Source organism: Mandrillus leucophaeus, unplaced genomic scaffold, assembly GCF_000951045.1.
Source record: "Mandrillus leucophaeus isolate KB7577 unplaced genomic scaffold, Mleu.le_1.0 Scaffold251, whole genome shotgun sequence".
Classification (NCBI taxonomy): domain Eukaryota; kingdom Metazoa; phylum Chordata; class Mammalia; order Primates; family Cercopithecidae; genus Mandrillus; species Mandrillus leucophaeus.
In genome coordinates this window covers 1,662,519-1,672,167 of record NW_012102599.1, presented here as the reverse complement: position 1 = coordinate 1,672,167, position 9,649 = coordinate 1,662,519, and the positions used below count along the sequence as shown (strand labels likewise).

At 43.8% G+C, this 9,649-nt stretch overlaps 1 protein-coding gene across 1 annotated transcript in view; it reads right to left on the bottom strand.

Moving 5' to 3' along the window:
• The window catches only part of FAM114A1 (family with sequence similarity 114, member A1), an 82,773-nt gene that overhangs the window by 33,370 nt on the left and 39,754 nt on the right, over positions 1–9,649 (bottom strand). The window contains exons 4-6 of the mRNA XM_011983537.1: positions 8,178–8,291; positions 7,952–8,058; positions 5,136–5,270 (exon numbers count right to left, since the gene is read on the bottom strand). Coding sequence (XP_011838927.1) covers positions 5,136–5,270; positions 7,952–8,058; positions 8,178–8,291 — 356 coding nt within the window. The remainder of the gene's footprint in view (positions 1–5,135; positions 5,271–7,951; positions 8,059–8,177; positions 8,292–9,649) is intronic.

Genomic DNA, 9,649 nt, shown 5'->3' with positions numbered 1-9,649 from the left:
TTTAAATTTTTTGTGTGTGGTTATTAAATTTTCTCAATTTAAAAATAAATAAATATAAACTCATAATGTATTTGTCATCATATACTTAGTGCAATTAAGAATATTAACTTAGGGCCAGGCGCAGTGGCTTACACCTGTAATTCCAGTACTTTGGGAGGCCTAGGTGGGCAGATCACTTCAGGTCAGGAGTTCGAGACCAGCTTGGCCAACATGGTGAAACCACGTATCTACCAAAAATACAAAAATTAGCTGGGCATGGTGGTGCATGCCTGTAATTCCAGCTACTCAGGAGGCTGAGGCAGGAGAGGCAGAGGTTGAACCCGGAGGCGCAGTGAGCCGAGATTGCACCACTGCACTCCAGCCTGGGCAACAGAGCGAGACTTGGTCTCAAAACGAAAAAAACAAAAAAGAATATTAGCTTGTAGATTCTTAAGGCTGGTTTCCAGATATATGACTGTGAACCAAGTTTCCTCTCCCCATTAATAACTTTTCTCCAGTTATTTTTTGTTGGCTAAACAAAAAGACAACAAATAAACACAAGCCCATCAGTCACTCTCAATTTTCTGCACTTGCGTTCTTTGATTCTAAGCATCTTTTATGTGATTCCTCATTAAGTTTACTGAGGCATTACGTTTATGGGGTTCTTTAATTTCTGTGGAGAGCTCTGTAAAGACACTGGCCACCACCAGAAGCTCACAGGGGAAGAGAACTAAAGAAGAGACTTTGGTTTTTATTGTGTGCCAGTGAAACAATCAGCCTCATTTCCTTTCGGGTTCTTGAGGTTGTCTGCCAAGAACCCACAGGGCCGCAAAGAGAATTCTCTCTCCTGTCTGTCTTTAAGACTAAATTAGCACAGACTCTGAATTTTAAAGTTCTTCAATCAACCCAATGAAACCATCACTGGAAAATTTTAACACTGGCAATAAAAACTAACTACCCCCACTGATCTCAGGGGTTGGTGGTGGTAAAATAAAATAACGAAGTGACACTGAAATCACTTCCCTTCTCTACACCAGCTTCCACCTGTGAATCTGGGCTTTGGGAAAGAAGAAAGAAGGGTTGAAATTGAAGAGAAAGGGAAAGGGTCACTCTGGAATGATGTGGACTCACTCAAAACTGGGGAGTAGGCCAGTAGGATTATGGTGGCTCATGCCTGTAATCCCAGCACTTTGGGAGGCTGAGGTGGGCCGATCACTAGGTCAGGAGTTCGAGACCAGCCTGGTCAATATGGTGAAACCCTGTCTCTACTAAAAATTCAAAATATTAGCTGGGCGTGGTGGTGGGCACCTGTAATCCCAGCTATTCAAGAGGGAGGCAGGAGAATCATTTGAACCTGGGAGAGAGAGGTTGCCGTGAGCCGAGATTGTGCCATTGCACTCCAGCCTGGGTGACAGAGTGAGACTCCATCTCAAACAAACAAACAAACAAACAAACAAACAAACAGGGGAGTGAAATTAAAGCTGCCTAAGGGATAACCAGCTTGACAAGGGATGCTGGTTCTATTTTCCCACTGGAAAAGAAAGGGAAGTTGGTTTCAATAGCAGGGAATGATCCTGGCCTGGAAGAATTTCTGACACAGAGAAGCTATGGAGACTTACATGTGTGGAATCCAAGGACCCCCCCGTCCCCGTGTTATTTAAAGAGTATTCCCTGTGCTTGGCTGGGCGCGGTGGCTCACGCCTGTAATCCCAGCACTTTGGGAGGCTGAACTGGGCGGATCATCTGAGGTCAGGAGTTCGGGACCAGCCTGGCCAACATGGTGAAACCCCGTCTCTGCTAAAAATACAAAAATTAGCCAGGTGTGGTGGTGCACACCTGTAATTCCAGCTACTCAGGAGGCTGAGGCAGGAGAATTGCTTGAACCCAGGAGGTGGAGGTTGCAGTGAGCTGAGACTACGCTCCATCCTGGGTGACAAAAAAAAAAAAAAAAAGAAAGAAAGAAAAAGAAAGAGTATTCCCTGTGCCACTGGGATAAAAATACAGGAGAAATGTAGTTAGTGCATGCATGCATGCTTCTAGTGTCTATAGTTATATATTTCCTTAGTGTGTAAAGGAAAAATATAACAGACTCCCCTGTGTCAGCTGATGTAAGCTTCATCTTTCCAGTTGTCCAAAAGACCTTGGAGCCATCCCTGACAACTCCTTCTATCTCACAGCTCACATTCATTCCAACAAGTGATCTGGATCTATCTTCAAATTACACCCAGAATCAGCCATTCGTCACTACCTACAAGGCCTCCATGCTGCACGGGGCCACGGTTATCTCTTGTTTAGACAGTGCAATTGCCTGCAGCGGAGGGTGTGACAGTGCAACCTGCAGACCTCCCTCCTACTCCTGGGAGCATACATGCCAGATTTTGAAATCCAGCCTTCAGTCTCCCACAGCTCCTCCCTGCCAATCACTGGTGCAGCAGGGCACTAAGGCAGACCTGTTCCTGGAAGATGAGGTCTCCTTTGTCAGCAGCCTTTGGCTGAAGGGCTTTCCCATGGCTTCGCCCAGGCTTGCCCAGGCCACACTGCAGTCTAGGACACTTCCACTCATTTTTCTCTCCCCCTTTCCTTCACTGGGATGGGACCGGCATCTTGGTCTAATGGTTCTCCCAGCCTTCCTGGGCTCCCTCCCCATTTTCTCTCTCACACACACTTCCCCTAATGAAATCCTTGCACATTTAAGCCCATGTAAGCCCATCTTGGTGTCTGTTTCTGGGAGGGCACAGACTGATGCTCATTCTAACCAGTCTCCCTGCCCTTGGTCCTCCCAGCCAATTTTCTACCCAGGAACTAGAGGGGTCCTATTAAAGCACAGATCAGATTCTGTCACTTCTTTTCTCAAAATGCTGCAATGGTTTCCCCATTTCACTAACAGTCAAACCCAAGGTCCTTACGAACGTCTGTCACTCCCCATCACCACTCTGGTGTCCTCTTCAACACCTCTCACCCAGAGCTCACTCCTCTCCATCACGGGCATCCTGCTGTTCTGCGTTCATACCAGACACTCCTGCTTTAGGGCCTTTGCATGCGTTCTCCCTTGGCCTGGAATGAGCTTTACTCAGGTTCCTGCATGGTCAACGCTCTCATATCCTTCAAGGATTTGCTCGCATGTCATCATCTGCCCAATCACTATTCTACTTAACACTCAGCCTGCCCCTCACACCCATACTCCTAATTCCTGATCACCTCTTCCTGTTCTACTTTGTCTTTTTCCCCATGGCACTTGTCACTTTCTGAAATACCAGATATTGCCTTCCACATCCCCTCTCCATGAGGCTGGAAGTAAGGCATTTCAAGATGATGGGGCCAGAAGATGTGGGCTCAGAAGTGTGCTACCCATGAGAGCCCCCTGGGACGAGTCTCCTGTGTGAGCAGAATGTTCATGCTGCACTTTGTGAGAACGAAAGGCAAACCTTTTTGTTCTAAGTCATACTGATACTTAGGGGTGGTTGTTCTTTTATGACATCTAGTGCGAATTACCTAATACTAATCTATTCTCCTCCTCCTCCTCCTACTACTCCTTCTTCTCCTTCTCCTCCTTCTCCTTCTCCTTCTTCTTCCTTCCTCTTCCTCTTCTTCTTTTTTTTTTTTGAGATGCAGTCCCACTCTGTTGCCCAGGCTGGAGTGCAGTGGCACAATCTCAGCTCACTGCAACTGCCACCTCCCTGGTTCAAGCAATTCCCCTGCCTCAGCCTCCTGAGTAGCTGGGATTACAGGTGCTCGCCACTACATCCAGCTAATTTTTTTTTTTTTTTGTATTTTTAGTAAAGACAGGGTTTCCTCATCGTGGCCAGACTGGTCTTGAACTCCTGACCTCAGGTGATCTGCCTGCCTCGGCCTCCCAAAGTGCTGGGATTATGGGTGTGAGCCACCATGCCCAGTCATCTATTTTATTTTTCAAGGGGCAGGAGGGTGATGGTCTAGATGATCCTGCAAAGTCCCTCCCTGGACTACAACATCAGAGTGCTCATACTTGGGTTATTCCAGAAGAGGCAAGAAGAAATAGCCTCAAACAAAAGCTTCTAGGGGTTGCCATGAACATATTCTCAGTGATAGCTGTTCATGAAGGCAACCTTCATGGGTTCCTAGTACTAAGTCCTGCCTGTGACGTTTACAAAATCCACTGCTGCATCAGCTGCCTCTGATTTCAGGAAAGCACAGAGACCTGGTGTATCAGTCTCTCATGGAGGAGGTGGACTGGGGCATGCCTGGACTGTGCAGTAAGTTAGGCATGTTTCAGCTGGAAGTGTGAGTCATTATTTGGAAAATAAGACAAATATTATTTCTAATTTTCTTAACTATTTTAAGTAAGCAAAGATAGATTGAATTCTTTGTATTATGTTTTGCAAGAAGGGCTGGAAAACTTTAGTGCTGCAAGTGTGAGAGAAGAGCATCCTTGCACATATCACGAGAAATAGAATATAAAATTCCAATGAGATACCATTTCCACCTATTATACCGACACATAATAATGACAATGACGACAACTAACGTTTCTGAGTGCTTACTAAGAGCTGGGTTCTGTTCTAACTCAGCTTAGCCTCAGAGCAAAGTTATTGGTAGGTATGTAAATTATCCCTGGTGTACAGGTGAGTAAGCTGAGGCACAGAGGGGCTAAGTAACTTGCCCAAGGTCACACAGCTACTAAGTGGTAGAGATGGGATGCACACCATGACATAAATGGATCATCTTCAAGAAATAATATCAAGTGAATTAAGCAAGGAACAAGAGTGTGTTTAGTATGCTACCATTGGGTTGAAAAAGTATGTGTGTATTTATGTACATGTCTATCCACATGCATACACATATACTTATACATCTGTATATTTATATATAGCTGCATCTATAGATCTATATCCATATCTACATGCTGTGCCCTCTTGGTAGCTCAGATAGGCCGTGAATTCATTTCTTATACCAGGATTCTCTGATAGAATCCTTAAGAAACTGTTAAAAGTGGTTGTCTCCCCTGAGGAATTGAATGACTGAGGAAACGGAGGTAGTAGAAGCTCAATTTTCTCTCTCTGCTCTTTCACGCCATTTGATTTGAATCACATGCTTTAAATTAGCTATTCAAAAAGATAAATAAAAACTTATTTATTTTATTGACTGAAAGAAAAAATTGCAAAACTATATAATCCAACCTGAGACAAGGAAACAGTTCTCTCCATGAGCGTCTTGGTCCGCTTAAAGCCCGGGTCACTTTCTGCAAGGACATTCATGGTTTTCTTGCCGATGAATTCCAACGCATCAAGGCCTCCAGTTAAGACGCTTTTACCCTGCAGATGAGATAACTGCATGAGATTAGATTTTTAGGTTTTGCTGTTTCGCAGCGGTCAGCAACTCCTAGGTAACTGGCACTATCTTCAAATATTAAAATCAATATAAAGTCACAATTTTTTCTCATTAGAAGATTTATCATCCATTTAACTCTATTTTCTTTTCCTTGGAAAAACATACGTTATATAATTTGTAGGACATACAATGTTATTAAAAATGATGCTTAGGAAAAAAAAGCATATAAAATAAAATTAATCCCTTTTTAATTTTACTGGCTCTCTGTGTATGAATAGATGTGTATCTAAGACACAAAATTAACAGGTGACCCAATTGCTGTTTTCTGTTTAAAAAAATTTTAACCCAAGTAACAGAGTTGCTTGGAGCAGCCTATTAAAATGTCAAGTAGTCCTGCTAATTTAGGGACTTCTTTAATCTAGGGCCCTGGAGGGTAAGACCTTCAGGCTGTTTTAGACGGTTCTTGCATACTCTCAGAAACTAGCAATAACTGCCTATAATTAGTATATCCATGAAATAAGACACGTTGATTTCCTTGTACTTCTGGCTTTAGAAACTGGTGTATTATATAGTTATCCTTCTGCAAATCCCTTTGTCAGTCATCGTTGCCTTTTTTAAAAGATTGAAAGAACCCAGACTTACTCACTAAACTATTCAAGTGAACAGAACTGTGTACATTTCTTTGCAACTCTTTCATACATACACTCCAACTGTATAACTGCAATTATAATATGCATACATCTGTTTTTTCCCACCATACGTAAAAATGATATAAATTTTATTTTATTATGATATTATTACTGATATGCATTTTCCAATCTTCATAATTATCATTTAAATAGAAATACTGAATTTCATAGAATTAATATACTTTATTTTCATCTTGGGCATTTAGACTGTTTTTAGATTTGGGAGCCAACCAGTAATCTTGCTATAAATCAGATTTTTCAGTGCACACGCTTCAGGGGGATGATGGGACAGTAGCAATTCACACTTCTGTGTAATTTGACTTAGTGCCTGCTAACATCCTACGAAAAAATTATCTTATTGAGAATAAAATGGTGGAAGAAAGGACATAGGGATTTGTGTTAAGGATAGACCTGGAGGGGTAGTGTCTGGAACTTGGGAAAGAGGGGTCAAGAAGGTTGGAGAGAACCCAGAAAGGAATGTGAGGCTGCTGAAGACAAACTCAAGAGTGCCCTCTTGGTAGCCCAGATAGGCCGTGAATTCATTTCTTATACCAGAGATATTGACAGAGCTCCATTCATTTCCCATCCCACAAACCCTCCACAGGGGTGGCTGACTTGTATTGCTATTTGACTCCTAAGACAGATTTGCTGCTCCTCCTTCACGCCACCCCAGTCTAGAGGTCCTCAAATAGCAAGGAGAAGACTGGTCATTTTCTATATTTCTGGCACGTCCTGACCCTAAGGTCTGGGTGAGATATTCTCATGTTTGACCGCAGCCCTCACCTCTTCCCAAATCACATTGTGTTTATCTGTTCAGTCGCCTCAGTCCTCCAGGATATTGTGCCCTCTTGTTTGCCAGCATATATCCAAGATCCAGCACAGATCTTGGAACATAGTGAGGGCTAATCATGTTTCTGTTGTTGTTTTTCTTTTAATGACTGAATGAATGAATAAATGGGACACGAGCCATATTTTTAGAAAAACTAGTTAGTTTACACAGCAAGAAATAAACCTTCACATGTGTAATCCCAGCACTTTGGGAGGCCAAGGCGGGAGGATCACCTGAGGTCTAGAGTTCAAGACAAGCTTGGCCAACATGGTGAAACCCCGTCTCTACTAAAAACACCAAAATTAGCTGGGTGTGGTGGTGGGCACCTGTAATCTCAGTTACTTGGGAGGCTGAGGTGGGAGAATCACTTGAACCAGGGATGCGGAGGTTGCAGTGAGCCAAGAATGCACCACTGCACCCCAGCCTAGGTCACAGAGTGAGACTCCGTCTCAAAAAAAAAAAAAAGAAAGAAAGAAAAAAATCTTTCTCCCCGACCCTGAGGACCAGCTAGCTGCCTTACCTCAGTTGAGATGCCTCCCTTTTTTCAATATTCACCAATGTTTAGCTGCTAATAAATTGAGCTTCTTTTAAGAGGTAGGCAGGGATCGGGGGGCGGGTACACTTAGGGTGATGTACGGAAGAGGAAGAGTGGGAATGAAGAGGTAGGGATGGGGGAAGAACGCTGGTCTCCGGAAACACTTCAGAAACATATTTGGGCTGTTTTTCCTGTCTTGTAACTGGTACTTTTTATTTAAACGGTTTAATGCTTTTTCAAATTTAGGGATAAGATAAGCAGAGCATTTAGGAAAAACAGTTGTCCCAGCTCTGACAAAGAGTTCTCTCTCCCCTCAACCAGAGGCTGTCCTTGCTGCAGCTTGAAAGGACTCTGTTAAATCAGACTGAAAAATGTTCCTTCCAAACAGCTCTTTTCTTTTAAACATAAAATATATTTCATTTTGCCCTTATTATTTTGAATCCAAGGTTACGTCTGCTTTGTAGCAGAAAACATAAAAAAAAAAAAACCATAATCCAAAGTTCTGAGCAAGGCCATCGTTTCTCTGATGTATCTAGGTCACTGGTAAATGGAAATATCAAAAGAAGGCCCTGGGAAATACAGGGGAAAGAGAGGAAGCAGCCAGCGACTCACTGTGTTTTGAACCACATTGGTGATGGCAGACAGCATACCCCGAGAGGCCAATGAAGGGGAGGTGGGTGGGCTTTCTGCAGGGCCCTGATCTGTGGCTGCATCTGTTACTAAAGAGAAGAAAGAAATCCTTTAAGAGTTCATGTTGCTGATCTGAACTTGGAAACCCTCTGATTATGCACATGGTGTAATAAAGTCCAGGAACACCCAGAGGAGACGCATCACTCACTTGCAGGGACTCCGTTTTCAGTGTCTGGTTGGGCCCCTTCAGAAGATCCAGAATTTACACCATGAATCCGTAGAGTGGCCCCTGCTTTTTCCTTGACTGCCGTCAATCCATGACCTGTTGGACATAAAAATATGGTTCATGGATACGTTAGAAATCCACGGTCTGCAAGTCTGCCACCTAATCTTACAAAGCTGTTTTAAGTTGCAGAGATACATAGTGTTTTGTTTGTTTGTTTGTTTTAAGACAGAGGCTCGCTCTGTCACCCAGACTGGAGTGCAGTGGTGCAATCTCGGCTCACTGCAAGCTCCGCCTCCTGGGTTCAAGTGGTTCTCCCACCTCAGCCTCCCGAGTAGCTGGGATTACAGATGCACGCCACCACGTCCGGCTAATTTTTGTGCCTTTAGTGAAGACCGGGTTTCACTAAATGTTGGCCAGGCTTGTCTTAAACTCCTGACTTCGGGTGATCGACCCACCTCGGCCTCCCAAAGTGCTGGGATTACAGGCGTGAGCCATCGCACCCGGTCTGTAAAAGTACATACTGATTGAAAGAAAGAAGAATCCCTGCTCCCTGAGATGTGGGTTCCAATAGGAGCTCAGTTTCACCCCTGCCTTGTTGAATGACCTTGGAGAAGTTACCTAGCCTCTCTGTGACTCAGTTTCCTCATTGAGTTATTGTGACGTGCAAATGAGATACACGTAGGTAAAGTGCTCCCAGATGCTTCACTGTTTGCTTTTGCTTCTCACACCACCCAGTCATCAACCTGGAATTCTAAGCTCAACACACTGTCTTTGTATAGTGTACCTGTCTCATCCTCTTTACTCTTTTGTAACTTCCTTATGGAAGATACTCTTCGTTCATTTTTTTGATTCCTTGCAGGCTTAGCACATGGCAGATGATCAATTAATATTGGTTGCATTGAAATCAGTGAGCCTCAGAGTGTTTCTTTAAAGCATTAGGTCTTCCTTTAGGCATGGAGAGTGAAGGTTCTGGAGCCGACATCCCAAAATCAAACGGCAAGTCAGTGGAGAAACCAGGAAGGCCACCCAACAGCCATGACGGCTGTCTTAAACAATAATGCCCTGACAGTTGTCTTAAACAATAATGATATAGATCAGCTTTAACAGTAGTCAGGCAGGCGAAGGGCACAGGTTTTACTCCATCTGAGCAAGGACAATACCCACATTCCCTAGAGCCTGGCACAACGGTTATTCAATAACTATTTGGTAAATACAGAGCTGACCTTCCTACCCACGTGGAAAAACCCCAACCTTCGACCTGATAGGGACATGGTCTTGTCTACATTTTGTTCTGGAGAGGTTTTCCTCCCTTTGAGGCCTTCATGATGAGTTATAGCTTTTCTGAATCGTCAAACCACTGGAGGAATGAATAGCCTACAGATGGTCCGAAGTGGCTGTCTGACTTCTTGAAGGAGAAACAGCACAGGCTGCCATCATCCTGAGCACTCGTGGAG